General features: G+C 36.3%; 2 protein-coding genes across 8 annotated transcripts in view; one reads left to right on the top strand and one right to left on the bottom strand.

Annotated features, from left to right (window-relative positions):
* Positions 1-2,190, top strand: part of LOC128894256 (uncharacterized) — a 70,272-nt gene extending 68,082 nt beyond the window's left edge. Inside the window, exon 3 of the mRNA XM_054155906.1 lies at positions 2,178-2,190. The gene's annotated coding sequence lies outside the window, so the exon portion shown is untranslated. The remainder of the gene's footprint in view (positions 1-2,177) is intronic.
* Positions 1-17,558, bottom strand: part of LOC128894209 (chloride channel protein 2) — a 217,173-nt gene that overhangs the window by 26,170 nt on the left and 173,445 nt on the right. For all 7 annotated transcript variants that reach the window (XM_054155800.1, XM_054155801.1, XM_054155799.1 and 4 more), the window contains 2 exons: positions 11,143-11,354; positions 720-1,240 (listed from right to left, as the gene is read on the bottom strand). In XM_054155800.1, coding sequence (XP_054011775.1) covers positions 720-1,240; positions 11,143-11,354 — 733 coding nt within the window. The remainder of the gene's footprint in view (positions 1-719; positions 1,241-11,142; positions 11,355-17,558) is intronic.

Below are 17,558 nucleotides of genomic sequence, written 5' to 3'. Positions count from 1 at the left end.
TGCCCACTGTGCGCCGTACGCACGATCCTTTGATCATGGACCGACAGCAGTCGAAAAGGGTTCGCCAGCGTACAGGCCGTGAGCGATAACCAGAAGTGGGGGTTGAATCCGTGCGTCGAAAAATGCTCTCGTGAGTACGTACCTTAACGCATTTCCCCATAATAAAAAAAAGGCGCCAATTTGACACCGCTTCGTGTCTGACGTGGGCCCGCGTCACGTCAGAGCAGTCTGTGGGACGCTTTAGCCTAAGGACCTTGTCGAGTCCATTGGGCTTTCAGGGACGCTTCGGACTATATCGCTTGTCTTTGTTTTGTTTATAAAACAAAACGCAATTTCTAAAGGAAAACGATAGCGACGTAGGTAGTATCCTTGAAGGTCCGGTTGGCTTGACAAAAATCTTCATTATTTGGAAATCGGTATCAATACAGTTACAATTTGATCGTAACGAGAGCCGGAATAATTCTTATGAAATCGTAATAATGAGTGTTTGGTCGGTATGAATAGGCTCGCAGTTAACTGAGTCACGAATGATTTAGGATTGCGACTTCATTGATCCGTTTGTCGAAAGACATAGAGATATTACCTTTAAAAAAGATCTACACGGCGATTCAGAAATTTGAATGAATTAATACAACCAAATATGTATGTATTATCAAATTGGCTTCGCGTCAATACCCTCTGCTCTAAATATATACAATCTGAACGATTCGAATACTTACTTTTTCTGCAGAAAGCTGTTCATGCTCTTGTTTTTTCTCATAAAAATAACGTACTGCCTATGCAACCAGACATAGGAAGCACCACCCAAGCCACTGCCAACGCCGATCAAAGCGAACACGAATAGCTCTTGCGGATCAAAGGGGAAGTCCATAGTGAAGTTCGTTGCAAACATTGCAGTGATTGTTTCTTCTCTCTGGAACCAAATCGCCAACAAACGAAACATCGTGGCACCGCAGACAGCAGCGAAGAATCCACGCCAGTAATTTCGCACAGCGAAATAGACCGTGGTGACCTCTATACTGAAGAGAACTCCTCCGATAGGAGCTGCGAAGCAGGCTGCCACTCCGACCGCACATGCTGCTGCCAGCATCTCGCAGTTCCTGCTCTCGTTCTCGTAGATTCCTTGAAAGCTGGTGACCAATTTGGAGAGGAGAGTGGCCACAATACTTGCTATGTGCACGAAGGGACCTTCCTTGCCCAGAGGCAAACCAGAGCCCAGAGTCGCGGTCAAACCTATCACCTGTTAGAAATTAGGGGATGTCTACACACCGAGGCTCGCAACGCTATTATCAAAGCGTTAATGTTACTTTTGAGGTTCTACTAACGTTTAGCAGAAAGAGAATTAAATGATGGTGAGTAAGATATTTGAAGCTTTCACGACTCGGTTCATTAGAGTTAGTTAAAGTTATAACTAATATTAATTAAAACTTGAGGGTGTAAACCGTGTCTTCTACATTAGATACTCTGAGTTCAGAGATCAAATGATCTTATAATATACATAGATGCAACGTAAGACTATTTTTGTAAAACAAAAATAGCGAAAGGTCACGTTCGTACTATAAATCCAAATGTGTTAAGGATTCTGTCTGAATCCATAACAGTATCAGTATTTGCGTCATGTTCATTGATTACCAAATATCGAGCTCATCGCATGTCTCACTGGTCAACAGTAGAAGTTGTTATGACAATTCTGCCAGACAATAAAAAGATCTGGGAGGGGGGGGGGGGGCGTTTTAGATAAGGTTCATAATGTATCCTATGTCTCTATTAATGTTGTTAGGTTGCGTTACAAATGCATAGACGTAAGTTGATGTAATGTCGTTTGTACTACATATAATTTGGACCCAAAAGTAACTTTATGTGTATAATTCAGGGATTCGAATCGCTGCTGAACCTTAACCCAAACCCGGTTAATGAACGGAAGGTTACTGTAGCCCATACTAACCACGAAGGAACGGTTCTTGAATTGTAGGAAGAGCAGGTTAATCTGCTCGGAGTGGTTTACTAGTAAAAGAAGACATCCTAGACATCCAGGCAAGTCAAAGATATGTAAACTTACAGGCAATATTCAAATCAAATGAAACTAGATTGTTTAAAATGTACGTATAAATGTAATATATATAATATATAATATGTAATACATGTACTATTCGTCCGCAAGAAGAGGGTTGGGCAAGTGGTTACGTCCCCGTTCTGCTACATAAGTAGAGTAAACGAGTAGTAAATACGAGTAAATGTAAGCACTTGCATGACCTTCTTCTCGCGGATGGACAGTGGAGTAGAAAACAGACAATATTGAAATAAAATTGATTACCGTTTAGAAACATGGTGATAACTATGGTTTTTATTGTATTATTATAACACGCATACAACCGGGTTAACCGGGTTACTCGGGTTACAGATGTCTTGTGTTCCCTGGTTAGATGGGTTATTCTATAATACAAAGTACCGGAAGCCGGTACGGGTTAGGATTCGAATCCCTGGTATAATTGAACGATCAAACGAACTGGTGAAGTTCGATCGCAATTATATGTAGTGCCTCGTTCGAATATATTACAACATGTAGTTCCCCCCTCTCCCTGACATTGGTCACAGCGATTTTAGAGAAAAAACGAAAGATGGCATGTGCCGTGCCCACGAAGCACACGCCAACTATCAACGCTCATTCGTTCAGAGCTATCAAAAAATTTTTGTTAATAGGGTTGGGAAAGAAAATCAAACCAAAATCGGGTGGGTTGTAATATATTCGAACGAGGCACTACATATAAATGCGATCGAACTTCGTTTGATCGTTCAATTATATTTCGGCATTGTTCTCAATATTACATGTAGATGTTTAGAGTGAACAATTTTTTTACACAACACTTGTATTTGGTATCAATTCTAACTATTAAATGATATACAATAATTGAACGCAACTAATATTTATAATATTGCCTTACGAATCTAGTATCGCTAATGCAAAACCATTATTTTCCGGTAAGACCGGTCTATTATAAAATTGAGCAAAAACGCGGGAGGTATTAGTCCAGCCTGCCGTATTACTTATCACGTTTAAATCAATCCCTTTTTTCAGTGCATGCGACGTAGATGCATGTCTCGTCGAATGCGCTGAAAAAACCTTTACATCAATACCGCTTTTCGCTAGCACAGTCTTGATCCATCTACTGATCGTTTGAGAACCTATTTCTTTATGTGATTTCACAATAGCTATAAACAATCTATCCGAGCATCTTAAATATTTGGTAACAGCCATATAATATTCAATCACCGATGCCACTCACAGTCTTTTATCATTAGAGAATCTTGGTAAATATAATAGTGGCTGGCAACAATTCCAACCTGATGTTTTTATCACATCTGGTATTCTTATTTCTAAGCCTGCTTCCGTATTTCTAACATTTCTTACTTTAATACTGTAAGAGTATTGTTACACGCGTAGCGTACGAAAACCGGCGCGACGCGTGCAGCGAGCACATCGCGTCGCGCCGAAAAGAAATGACGATCGCCGACCGTTGCGTTGGAAGGCATTCGTTTTTCGGACGCGAAATAAAGAGCACGCGGATCGAAGTACTACGACGTTTTTATTTCTTTCCTTACGTCCTGATTACGTTACAATACTGGCTAGCGTCTGGGCCCTATGGGCGGTACAAAAGGCTATTAAAGTCACCGTTTTATACGTTAAATCTTGTAAACTTAAACCCGACAAGGGATCTAATGTTCTTAAGTAATTTAAAACAACGGATACACCCCAGGTAAAGTTATACTTTGGTCTTGGTGGCACTATTTTTTCAATACCTTTAAAAAATCGTTTTATTACTAAATCTTCACCACATTTATTACTTGATAATAAGGATACCGCCGATTTATACGTATTTAAAGAAGCATAAGACGCACCATTCTTAAAACTATATGTAAGAAACCTTAACAAACTATTCCGCGTAGGTCTATAAAAATCTTCACTTGACAACACGCAGAACTGCCACCACTGTCTCCACGCCGATTCATATTGTTTATATGTGACTGCCGACAAGAATGCCAATAAAATCTCCATTAAGGCATGAAGGACTTTCATGATCTCGAACGCCTTGATGATACTATTCCTGCTATTAAAGACAGGTGATATCTTGAGTGACAGCCTGCCCTGCATGACAATAAATTTTTATTGGGTTCGAATATCACTACTTCTGATACTAGTAATTCTAACAGTAACGGATACCAAGGTTGGTTAGGCCAGTTCGGTACTACCATTATCCCCCGTGCTTTATCATTTTTTATCTTTGTTAGAACCTTCAGAATTAAACTGAATGGTGGGAAGGCGTAAAAATTTTAATTCGTCCATTTAACCGTAAACGCATTAATTTTCTCTGTCTTATCATCCAGCAACCAAGAGAAGAATCTACTGCGCGTATCATTAAATTTTGATGCAAATAAGTCTACTTCCGGAATTCCAAATTTGTTCATAATCTTATTAAATGCATAACTAGCCTATTCCCATTCAGTATCATTACTTTCGATTCTCGACAGTTTATCAGCCACCACATTATCAACAGACGATATATATGAAGCAAATGAGGAATTCTTCTTTTCCTCAGCCCATTTCCAAATCTCTTTTGCCAACTTGTTATATTTGTACAACCGTGTACCATCCATTTTATTTATGTAGGCAATAGCTGTAGTATTGTCTATTCTTAGTAATATTTGACAATTATTTAACTCCCCGGCCAAACCTAACAGTGCTAAATTAACTGCTAAAAGTTCTCTGAAATTAATCGATAGTAGTTTCTCTCTATCATTCCAGTACCCATAAATTTTATTAACCATCCGTCCATCAGTTGCACCCCAATCACTGTCAGATGCGTCTGTAAAAATTTCAACCGCAAAGTCATTGGTTTTTATAGGATTCACAGCCGTATCCAAATGACTTTCCCACCATTTCAAGTCCGGTAATATAGTCTTTGGGACCCTCATGATCCTTCCATAGTCATTATTATTATTTACTAACACTCTAAATTTTTCCTTTTATAACAATTTTGTATAAACGAATCCATATTCAATAGCCGAACAGGCTGCAACTAAGGAGCCAATAAGTCGCGCAAATTCCCAAACTGTACAAATTTTAAATCTACAAAAATGCTGAACCAGTCCCTTTAACTTTTCTCTTTTTTCCTGTGTAATTTCAACGAGGTATTTATCCGAGTCTATTACAAATCCTAAATATTTACATCGCATTGACGGAATTAAACACTACTTTTGGTGTAATTTATAAGAAAACCTAACTCTCTAACAACTTCTTTGTCTCCTTCACATTAATCTGACAATTTTTATATGAATCCGCAATACACAGAATATCGTCTATATATATAACAGAGGAAAACCCTTTTGATCTTAATAATTTTATCACTGGTTTCATAAGTTTTGTAAATGTAAAGGGACACGTAAACAAACCATTTGGTAGACACGTAAACTGGTATAATTCGCCATCAAACTCAAATCTCAAGTATTTTCTACTACTTTTTCTTACCGGAACTAAAAAGTATGCATCCTGTAAATCTATGTTACTCATAAAATAACCAGGAAAAACCAAACTAGTAACAGTTTTTATACTTTCCATCTTAAAATGATTACTTTTAATAAATTTATTCAACCTTTTCAGATTCAATATAAATCTATATGACCCATTTGCCTTAGGTATTAAAAAATAACTTGATATGAACTGATTTTTAACTGGATGACATTTCTCTATAACTTTCTTTTTCTTTAATAATTCAACTGCTCGTTCATACTTCCTCATTTCACTTACCGAATCAATGCTTACTTTAGGCTTATTCACTTGTATCCCCGTTCTCTCAAATTTCAATTTGTACCCTTTGAGACAGTCCAAGACAACCTTATCGTCGGTGATTTTTTCCCAATTATTATAAAATTTGTTTAATCTCCCTGCAATTCCTACATTTATCTCCTTCCTTCTTGCTCTCTTCGGTTCTGCACTGCTCTGTCTCTTGGTATGTACCGATTCTGATTCTTTACCCTCGAGTAAGGAAATTGCTTGTTCTTGAAGAACAGTCGTGGCCTTGAATTTGCCGGATGATTTCCTTGGCCCATTCGCAAAAACGCCGGCTTCGAATGCCGGCTTCCTCGTTTGTGAGCTGTTCCAGTTTAAATTATTCACTGGCCTCAATGGTCTAGATGGTCCAGCCTGTTTCATATCCTGCACAATCTTTTCCAACGCTTTCGCTTCTTTTATCCTTTCCTTTAAATTACTCCCACACAAATATTCATCTGTTTGGGTATTAGTCAGAACCGCCTTCTTATGCCTATCAACGCCTGGTAATATGAAAGCCTTTCTAGCCTCCGTCTGGTCGAAGACTAACTGGTTTGCCAGTTTTGCGGCATCATTAATTTTTTCTACAAAATCAATTTTGTCTACACCATCTTTTTCATCTATTACGCTATTGAACATGGGACCTAATATTGCCAAAGTGGACGTTGCCAATTTTTGCCTTTCCACGAAATGTGAATCGCGTTTAACCGAAGATTCCATTAGAATTGCAGCAATTTCTGCATTTAGCTTGGGTGGTTGTAAGTTTCCCGGTGCCGGATATTTGACTATTAATCTTTCTTTTTCTTCGTCTTTTAACCCTTTGAAAAACCAATGAGACCATCTTTTAATAATGTAATTATGCAGTTTTACCTGCTTTGTACAATTTACTGTAGGGTCTGCTCCTAGAGCAGCCAAGCAATCCTCATCCAACTCATCTTCCAAGGTATCCGCCTCTTCCACATTCGGCTTATCAATCACGTTTTCTTTATCACTTCCATTATTAACTTCCTCCATAACTGTATCACTCTCAATCGAGCTTTCCGATGCTATGCTACCTGTAACCAAGAGACAGCGCCATACGTTTAAAACCTGCACATGTGTTGTGCGCGTAAAACAAAAACCCGTCATCCCGTTCGTGCATGCGCTACGTTTTCATTTGAAAGTTTTTCATCTAATATAATTCGAATGTTGCACCGCTCGTGTACACGCCATCGAATAACCGATCATTGTCCGGTAACTCGTACAGGCGCTTGATGGATATTATAATTTTACACTCACCATCATCAGACATGCTTCCTTCCTTTAATTTCTTCATTTCAGCCTTCAACAACTCCATCTGTTTATGCAGAGCTTCCACATTTATTTCTGGTCTATGTTTTCCCATGGCACAATATTACACTTTTACGTTTGCGAAGTGATCTCCGTCACACAGCGAGAAAGAATGAGCGTCGATGGTTGGCGTGTGCTTCGTGGGCACGGCACATGCCGTCTTTTGTTTTTTCTCTAAAGTCGCTGTGACCAATGTCGGGGAGAGGAGGGAACTACATGTTGTAATATTGAGAACGAGGGCGAAGTATAATTTAAATACAGTCGGGTTATACCCGTTATGTGAGACTTGCGATCGAATATTCGGACCAAAACTAATTATTACGAGCCTGGCCCGTGGGGTATTGTTCGGGCCAAATGTAAACATCACATTTTAATCCCAGGCTGTTGGAGCTTAAATCGTAGCTTAAGGGTACGCAGGAGACAGTGCAGAACTCTGAGTTGACTTCAGCGACAGTTGTGGAAAAAGTAGGAAGCTCCGGGACAAGAATAGATAGATCCTTGTCTCTCCAATGATGCGGTGACAGAGAGGGAGATACAACAAACGGAGGAGAGGCAAAGACAGAATAATGTCAAACATTTGTAATTTTCCAAACAGTTATTTATATTTTATAAAGTGATGAAGCGACCTTTCCGGTTGATTTTTTTCATTCAGAGACAACACAAAATATATAACGGACAAAATCTAAGCGCAATAGAAAAAACAAAATGAATGACTAATGAATAAATTACTAACACAAACATAACTGACAACTGTAAAACGTGTAAACATACGTAGTGGTTTTAAATATAAACATTCATCCAACATTCTCATTGCAGTATATACTCTCTCTGAAGCTGACAAGGGACGTAAAATGGTATTTTAAAAAATATTAATAGGCCGGATACTCAAAATTGGCTGAATTGCGTCGTGTTTCATATCATTTTTATCAAAAAAATTTCGCCAATATATTGCATACATTTTCATCAAGATACAACAAAAAAACCATAAAAACTTGGATGAAATTAAGGAACTAATATTAACTACGGTCACGCATATTATCCCTTTGGAGTATCTGCTGGCGGGTGGTCGTAAACGGTCGTTTGCTTTCGAGCATTTCCAAGCATGGAGGTGATGCGGATCGCCCGAATCCACAAAATAACATCAGTTTCACAGGAGTAAGAACATCGTAGATGTTCGCCGCCATGTTAGCAACAGTAAGAACACCCTTGCGAATGTTTTTAGGGTATGTTCTTGTTTCGTGTTCGCGCAGTGTCGACTCGGGGTAAGAATATTTCGGCTTCAGTAGAATGGCAACAGCGCAGGAAAGAATAGACGCTGTTATGCCAGAATGACAACGTCGCAATGTATTGATATTCACGTTAGCAGTCCTCTTCAGTAAGCGCCATCTCAAACCGATTTCCTGAACTAAATTTGGTACGTGACTTGCTCTGCATTATCGTCAAAATGGCGGAACTCGTCTTTGGGAATAATTTCAGGACTTTTCGGTTTTTGTCCTTATATAAGAATATTTGAGGCTAAGTGAGGGCTCATTCGAAAGATGAAGATTCAGTGCAGCACGCTCTGGTCGTCGTTTGAGCCATAAAACTCTGTTAGTGACCTAAAAATGCTTGGATTCTGCAGATGTATGCCTTTTTTCCGCGCGAATGACAATAAAATACGAAAATGTCGATTTTTTTAAAAACTCGCATCCAATTTCAGGCCCATCTGCAGGGTGAACCAATAACCTCACGTCACCGCCGTTCATGGACTCGGACGCGCGAATGCTTTATTAACAGATCCCCAAAAAATCAGATTTTTTTAATCACGCTTTCGTTGTAAAATCGGCGCAGATTTGAAGGAGTAGTAAGTGGGCCGGTATTCAGAAGTGGAGCGGGGGCCTACACCCGTAGTTCTTAATATGCGTATTAACTATTCGGTGTAAACTAGGCCATTGTTAAAAAGGGTCTGGACGTCAAAGTTTAACAAGATGTTTTCTGGTAAAATGTGGATGTTCTTGATTTTCTTTATGAAATACGTCGAGTTTCGTAGACGATTGTCTGTATTGCCAATGAAAAACTCAAAGGTGATACTTAAGGTAGATACTTCACAAAATTATATGTTAAGAATCCTACTGTACTCACAATTGATCGGATTGCAATATTAGGTGTGTGGATTTTGGCAAATCCGTAAACTCTAGATCCTTTGCTTTTTTTGGGAGGACGGCATGGTGAATATTATTCAACAGTTTTCCTGTTCTGATGATGAGTACAGTTTTTTTTTTCAATAATTTTGTTTAATCCAATATCAATAACAACTTCTATTAGCCTTTATGTACTGTATGTTTCACGCGCAAGACGCGTATCTCAGGCGAATATTGCTTATACCTTCTAGATCCGAAATTTTCCAAAATGTACTCGGTTTCCTACCTGAAGCCAAAGCTAGGAGACAGTGTTAAGAAAAATAGCCTTCTCTTCGTTCCTCGATTCATCAAAGTCGTATAGGTACAGCTTTTATTCAACTACAATCGTATACGTACGTTGTAAGTGTGGGAAGGTGGAACAAATTTTGGACACTTTTTGTGATTAATATATTTAATAATGGATTAGAATATTAAGACATCATTAATGCCACGCGCATGCTTTTTTAACTTGATTTACTCTAACCCCTTTTCCTCGCACGCATATCAACCTAACTCACTCTCCACGCATACCAACTTAACTCACTCTCCACGCATACCAAAACCAACTCTCACAGTAAGGACGTTCATTCTTTAGTTTCGTATACTGTTAAAGTTTATAATAAATAACACGGATCTATTGGCAACCAGAAAACTGTGACATGAGCTCAGTGATTAGTAGTTAATCATAATGTGGGCATAGATCTTTAAAAAACTCAAACTACACGAGGCATACCAATATCAGTGTGACCTTTGACCACTGAGGAAACCAGAGATGGGCAAACCCCTAGGTTTCGAATAAATCTGAAGTGTGACGATATTTTTGTTTCATTTCCTCTTTTGAACATTTTCCAGAGAAAGAACGAGACAAACATATCGGCAAACTTCAGATTTATTCGAAGTCTAGGGTTTTGCTCATCTCTGGAGGAAACAACGTAGAATACTGCTGAAATGTCGCAGTACTTTATCCAAAAGACACGGTTTACATCTGAAAGTTTTAATTAATATAAACTATGGTTATGGACAGATTTTTATCAGTCATAAACAAGAAAAAACAGCAGGTCGGTTAATTAATACGATCGCTGCGAAAGTTAGGTATGAGCACTCGAAAAAGATTTGCTAGGATTACTACTCCGGTTTCCTAGTTTTTCTTTTTGACGATGTAATATTAGTTTGAAACCACTTATTCGGTTTATGATTTCTCACTTTTCTTGTCGGCGATTACTAGGAAGATTTTAAATTACGTTATTACGTACGAATGAAAAATCTTGCAAGAGACAAGACCAGTGATTGGAATTTAAATATATGTCTTGATTTGAAACAATTCGATAAGGAATTCATGGAAGTTCTTGAAAATTTGAGTTTTACAATGGTTAAGTTTAGTAAGGTACCCAGAAATCTAACAACAGGGTGCATCTAAATATTATAAGAGAAGAATGCTCAGTGACAGATTCATGCTTCTTGAGGACTAAAGTTAATTATTATGTGTTTTATCAAAGGCAACTGTTATTATTATGAATAAATATTAATCTTAAAGAAATATTATCTCAAAATATTAAAATACTTAAATTTAGGTGTTTGATTCAAAGTAATTAGAGCGAGCTTGTATTCACTACTAGTCATCAATGCTAAGATAATTCTGTTCTTGCTTCAGAATTGTTTTTACTACATTTAAAAATTAGGTTAAATGAAACCTAAACTATCATGGAAGCGATCGTATTGACAATTCGAAAGCAAGAAAAATAATAATTACACGGTTGGAGTGTTTGCAGCCATAAACAATAAAGCTCATTGAAGCAAGAAATACGACGAAATGAAAATTTGATGTCTAACCTTAGCGACAAGTGTGCGGAAGGTCAAGTACTCCTTTAAAGCTACACCACGTAGGATGGTCTTCATCTCCGGAATGCCAGATCCTATGCTTTGCGGTGCAACTATGTGCACAAAACCAGCACTGAAGAGGATCAGGCACACTGGTAGTGCCACCCAGGCCAGGTACTGAAGCGCTGGATGATGCGTGAGGTCTTGATAAAGCCATATCCTGGCTAGTGAAAGAAGAACACGGTTAAAGACTCGTTGATTTTATTGTTCGTTACAAAGGCTATTAGAGTTGTGGATTAATAACGCGGAAACTGGGAAAAGAAGGTTTAAATGCAAAGAGTTACCGAGGTCTTGGGACAGATTGAATATTTTTAGAAAAAAAAAAACAAAAACATTAACGAACAGCTACGCCAGAGGAAGTCCCCTTTCAACAATAAAAATTAAATCTATGTATTATACTATGTAGTTACAGTGAGGAATTGCATTAAAGATATCTACAAAGTTAGATGTGTCCTATGATTTCATATACAAGGTGTTATCGTTTAAATCGGAATGGTTCAATATTTCATGAGAAGCATGAAGTTACCAAAAAGGTAACGAAAGTTATTTGGTTCAAGCGAATTAATTATATGGAATAAATCATTTTGTTGTAAGGAAAGTAAAGAAATTAATTTTTTTTTAGGTGGATTCTTATATATTTTTATACATAATATAATAGCATTTGTTTAAACAAATTTATGGACCTATGATACAAGGTCATTTATTGTAATATAAAGCCTTCAATTGAAGTTTGAAATTAGTAGATTCAACGCAGCCCGCAGGTTGGTTGAACAAGGATGGTAGATAAAACGAACAAAAAAATGCTCTATCCTTCTTCAACCAACTGGCAGACTGCATTCAACAATTTTTGTAAAGACATTTTTTTGAAAACTCCATCTCCCCATGAGATATTTGAACATTCCGATTTAAATGATAAAACTCTGTACATATACAGTGGGTGTAGAATGTATTCGAACACCAATCAATTTCCCAGAAAACTTTTGTGTGAAATTGTAGTTTCTTAACTTCCTTTTTTATAATCAATGATATTTTACATATTCTCGGAAGTCTCTAAGATAGATATAGTCCAAACAACATTTACTAGTTAATATAATTTGTGAAATTAACAAAAGAATGCGAAAAGTGGGTAAAAGTATAGAAGCAATAAGTATTTGTACGATTCTTATGACGAATCTTTTACAGTTGAGTTTGTAACGTAAACACATTAGTTTATTGCTCCGTACGAATTAGAAAACATCGAATTTCCAAGAAAGTACTTTTAAAAATTAAGAAGAATTAAAAAGATTTAAAAATTGAAGAAGATCCCACTTCGAATAACTAATAATTTAGGTAATTTAACGCTTAGAAGAGTTGCAATAATGATAAAATCAAAAAGAAATTCCACGAAGGAAGTATTATATACTTTTAAATTAATGTAAATTTCTTTATTTTTTAATGAAATTTTAAAAATTAAACAGTTGTGCGAATACTTATTGCTTCAACATTTCTATCGATTGATTGTTTTTTTCTTGTTAATTTCGCGACTTACATAAATAGCTATTTTTTTTGTACTCTATCTATTCTTCTAGAGATTTCCGAGAATATGTAGAATGTCATTGTTTATAAAAAACAAGTTAATACATTACAATTTTACATAGTTTTTTGGAAATTGATTGGTGTACGAATACTTTCTACACCCACTGTATGTATGTATAAGCTTTACATTTCCAAGTAAAGATCTGGAATGAACGACAGCACTTCAAGAATATATGCTACTGATCTTAAATGAAATTAAAATAAAACGTTATATAGGAATATGTGTTTGCAAATATTGTTTTTGCCAACTTGTAGCTTATCAAATTTTAGAGTTGACACGACGTACAATTAGATGTACATATGTATATTGGAGGCAAAAATGAGAAAGTAGGAGCTCTGACTGGTATAATGATATAACAATACATAAATTAAGTCATATTATACTATCATTTTTAACATTATTCGATGAACTAATAGATAAGGTTCATGGTTAGTTGACGTTCTAGAAAAAAAAGTAGTATGAATAATAGTACATGTTTATTATGCCATTTAGTAGGCGTACTGAACAAAATAAAAAACAAATTTATGAAGCCAATGTACTACTATAAACTACTATAAAACTATGTACTTAACCGCACTCTACATATGCAGATGATTGTATTCCGTATAGGTACAACGCATGCTAAGTTTTATTAATTTGTATTGTAGAATAAGTGGGTATTATTATATACAAAAATTGAACCTGTATAGGAATTTATTTTATTCTGCAAATATTATAACATGAACTTTACTTTCAATTTTTTTTGGATCCGCAGTTTAGTGATAACGAAATTGTGTCACTCTTATCTCACCGACAATCATTTCATCGACGTTTAGTGTTCAAGATATGACAGAGACAGAGTCACGATTCGAGCGTAAAGGGTTGATTTCAACAGTTAGCAGTACACGGTGTGAGTCTTCTAACCTTTGAAAATGTTTAATTTAGAGGGGCACAATATATCGTGGGCAACAAAATTGTCTCAAAATCATATTTTTTAAGATTTAAAGGCCATTGGTTTTTCATGAAATGGGACGTGGTATTTTCATTATTGTAATATTATAGGTGATAAAAAGATTTTAAACATGTATAATATATTGACCTTCTGAGAAGTTATTACACATGCCATTAAACTTGTAGACGTTTAATATCATCCAATGTAGGTACAAGAATATAAAACTACACTTAATGTTCAAATTAAAGACCGTTATTTATTCTCTATACATTTTTATAATCTATTTCTTAAAGAATGTTGCACATTACTTCGAAAACAAGAATAGTAAAAACAATTATATACATTTATTGATTTTATAAGAGTAATTTCTCAGAAAGTCATCTGAAGGTCAATATATTGTTTACATTTATCTTCTTATCAGCCAAAAACCCAATGACCTTGAAATCTCGGAAATCATCAACTTGAGACAATTATATTACTTATCATAGTATGTCTCTATTCAAACAAAATATTTTCATCTTGTAATATTTTTACGTATCATCATAAACAATGGAAATGTTCTAGGTAGAAAGTACAGGTGACTCACATTGTACATCAATGCATTTAAAATGTTAAGTATGTGAAATCTAATTACAGGTCAATCTTATTCGACGATCATTTGCAATCGATTCCAATGATAAAGAATAGTGACTTTGAACTCTATACTGCTCACTAAATTCATAAAAAATTTGTATACACATGGCAATACTATTATTTATTATTACTATTACCAAGTTTATAGGATCTTATTCAGGATCAATTTTTCGTCTGGCACCAAAAAGTTCTGTAACATTTTGCAAATTGAACCTTCGTTATTCATTGTCAGATATGAGCAATTTTTGGGACACTCTGTATTTCAGTAAGACAATCGTGCTAGGTGTTTACGACTTCAAACGCGCAATAACTTGAACTGCTTATACCTCAATAACGAAATGTCTAATTGCGAAATGAAAAATGGATTTTTGATGTATAATCGTGCAAAGAAGTGATTTTGATAAATGTGATAAACTCGTGTAAATGCAATTATACTGTTTGACACAATGTTAACTGTGTAAATAATATTGTCGCTATTAATCCATGAAATCTATAATCGTTATCATTATGCTCTTTTTAGAGAAAGTTTGTCGAACTGTAATTTACACAAAATATGATACCTCGTTGCCGTCATTGTCATTGTCGTTGTCCATATTGGTGTAATGTACATTTAGCATAAACAGCGTGAGCTGCGTAAAGTGTTACAAGCTATTTTCTCGAAAACTATGAGTGATATCGACAAGTTTTTTTTTTAGTATTATAGAATACGATAGGTTGTTTCAAGTAGTGTGTGAAGCATTGCTGGGAACTCCCCCCCCCCCCCAGGGAGGCAGGAGGCATAACGATCCAAATATTTAAATGGATGCCATATAAATTTTTGTTGTTTGGATAGCCATTGTAGTAATAATGAATATTTATTTAAACAATTTCTTCATATTCTGTATAGTTTTGCAGAAAATCACTAATAACTTTTAGAAGCATTTCCTGTTTAGCTTCAAGTATGTTCACAAACGTGCTCTTGTATAATATGTAACGAAACGTTCGTTACGAAATGTGTGTGAAGTTAGCCCCCCACTTTTCGAATTTTTGATTTTTTTAAATTGTGCTACATTGTGCTACGTTTGTGACGTATTGTGCCGTAAACCGCAACTCCGTAAGTCAAAGCGTACTCAAGAAAATAGAACAAAACAAAATTTTTGATAGCCCCATACTTTTCGAATTTTCAGTTTTTTTTTGTGCCGTATTGTGATATATTTGTGCTGAATTGTGCTGTAAATAAGAGATCGATAACATCAATAACAATTAAGAAAAGAAATGAAACCAAAATTATACTAGCCCCGTACTTTTGCCGAAACAAACTTTTTTTTCTATAGAAAGATGCGTACTAACTTGTGCTACATTGTGCCATTGATAGAAATTCGAAATCTCTACTCATTTTGCAGAAGAATACAAAAGGAATACAAAATTTAATATTCGGACAATTTGCGAACGGGGACAGATAATCGAATTTCGCAAGTGGTGTTAAATTGTGCTATTTAGAATACACGAGACATATGCGTTAAAAATTCAGATTAGCTCGAGGGTCAATAAAAATTGACAGAAAAAGCTGATACCGATATCGACAACGCTTGGGTATTGACCACGCTCTAGAGTAAACCATAGACATTCGTGGGATTTTTCCTTCGAGGAATTCCTTTCTGCGTATGCATAAGCTGACGGCACAGCTACATGTCGTCTGCTACCATACATGTATCCGAACCGCCAGAGGATGTGTATTTAAGGGGCCTCTGTGCAATTTTCCCGCGTTTTTAACAGACAAATTAATTACAAGAGTGTTAGTCTTCGTGAGTGTAATATTAGGGAAATTTTAAAAAAAATAGATAATGAACCGCAGCCGTCCACGTCAGGAATCATCGAGGAAAAGAAGAGGACATTATATTTTGTTCCTTACTGGGATCCAATGGTACCCTAAATTCTAAGGAAGTGTATACAGCAGTGAGGACTGCAACGTTCGCTCCAATGCGCATGATCAGGAAAAATCCCACGAATGTCCATCGCTGGTGACGAGAGCGCTTGATGATTGACCACGCTCTACCACGAACCGACGCACAGTGGTGCGGATGGTCAAAAACCTGGCCAAAATTAGAAGGAGCTTTCGTGAAACTTGATATTTTATGGTTATTTGAGCCGCAAATTACGAATCTAGTATCAGAATTTCAAAATTCAAAGTGGCGGATCCAATATGGTCGACATGCATATTAAAAATATTAAATTATTATCAATTTTTTATGCAATAGGATTTCTAGGTTTTTAGGGCAACATAGTTATAATACATTGGCAGAAATAACAATAATAAATTAATGTCAAAGTAAAATTAAGGATAATAAAGTTTGTTTTAATGCCGCGTAAACAGTTTTCTTTTCCTTATAAGCATGGGCTTTAAATTTAAATAACTTAAAATGGCGTAAGTTTTCTCAATTGGATATCATACCTGACATGTTATTTTATATCAAGAATCTTGGCAGAACGTGTCACTCGGTGACTATCATCTTTGTTTTCCTTCCGATTCATCGAAAGATAACTAAAATTTATACCATATTGAGAAAGGAATTACAATATTGAATCCAAAGATATTTTACTTCGTTCTTGTGGAAAGTTTATGTTTATAACATCTACTTTAATGGTAAAATGATTTACTTATGAATCTATTGAGGATAAACTTTCTGTGACACAATAAACATGCGCCACTTTTCACGATATCAAGGAGCATGAAATTTCGTCAACTTTGAACCTCTGTATATCAGTAACCGATTACTATTCTTTTAAATTTCAAACGGCATTTAATGCACTCATACGTATACAACACACGCACAATATTGAAAAAAGTGTGTTCGAAACTTCAAAAATTGCATTTTGGCCAGGTTTTTGTCCATCCGGACCACTGTGCGACGTCTCCCTGACTATTCCGTCTAACCGTGCTACGAGCGCTTGGGGATTGACCATGTTCTACCCCAAACCGACACCGAGGCAGATCAGATCAAAGACACTCGGGCCTTTCACCAAGCAGTAACCATCGGAGAATAATTTTAAACCATCACTGTACATATCCGTTTGGGCTCAAGCGTGGGCTGGAGAATAAACAATTATTTACCAACAAAACAGCATTTGTTCACCGCCTAATAACCATTACCGAGACCTGGCGTACCGACTGAGCCCGGCACTCCCACCGAGTAACAAATACATAACAGTTTCACATTTACTTTGCATTTGCCAGGGTGGACCACCGGT

The sequence above is a fragment of the Hylaeus anthracinus genome, unplaced genomic scaffold (genome assembly GCF_026225885.1).
Source record: "Hylaeus anthracinus isolate JK02 unplaced genomic scaffold, UHH_iyHylAnth1.0_haploid 3, whole genome shotgun sequence".
Classification (NCBI taxonomy): domain Eukaryota; kingdom Metazoa; phylum Arthropoda; class Insecta; order Hymenoptera; family Colletidae; genus Hylaeus; species Hylaeus anthracinus.
Note: the sequence above shows the minus strand (reverse complement) of the source record. Positions and strands in the feature narration are given on the sequence as shown.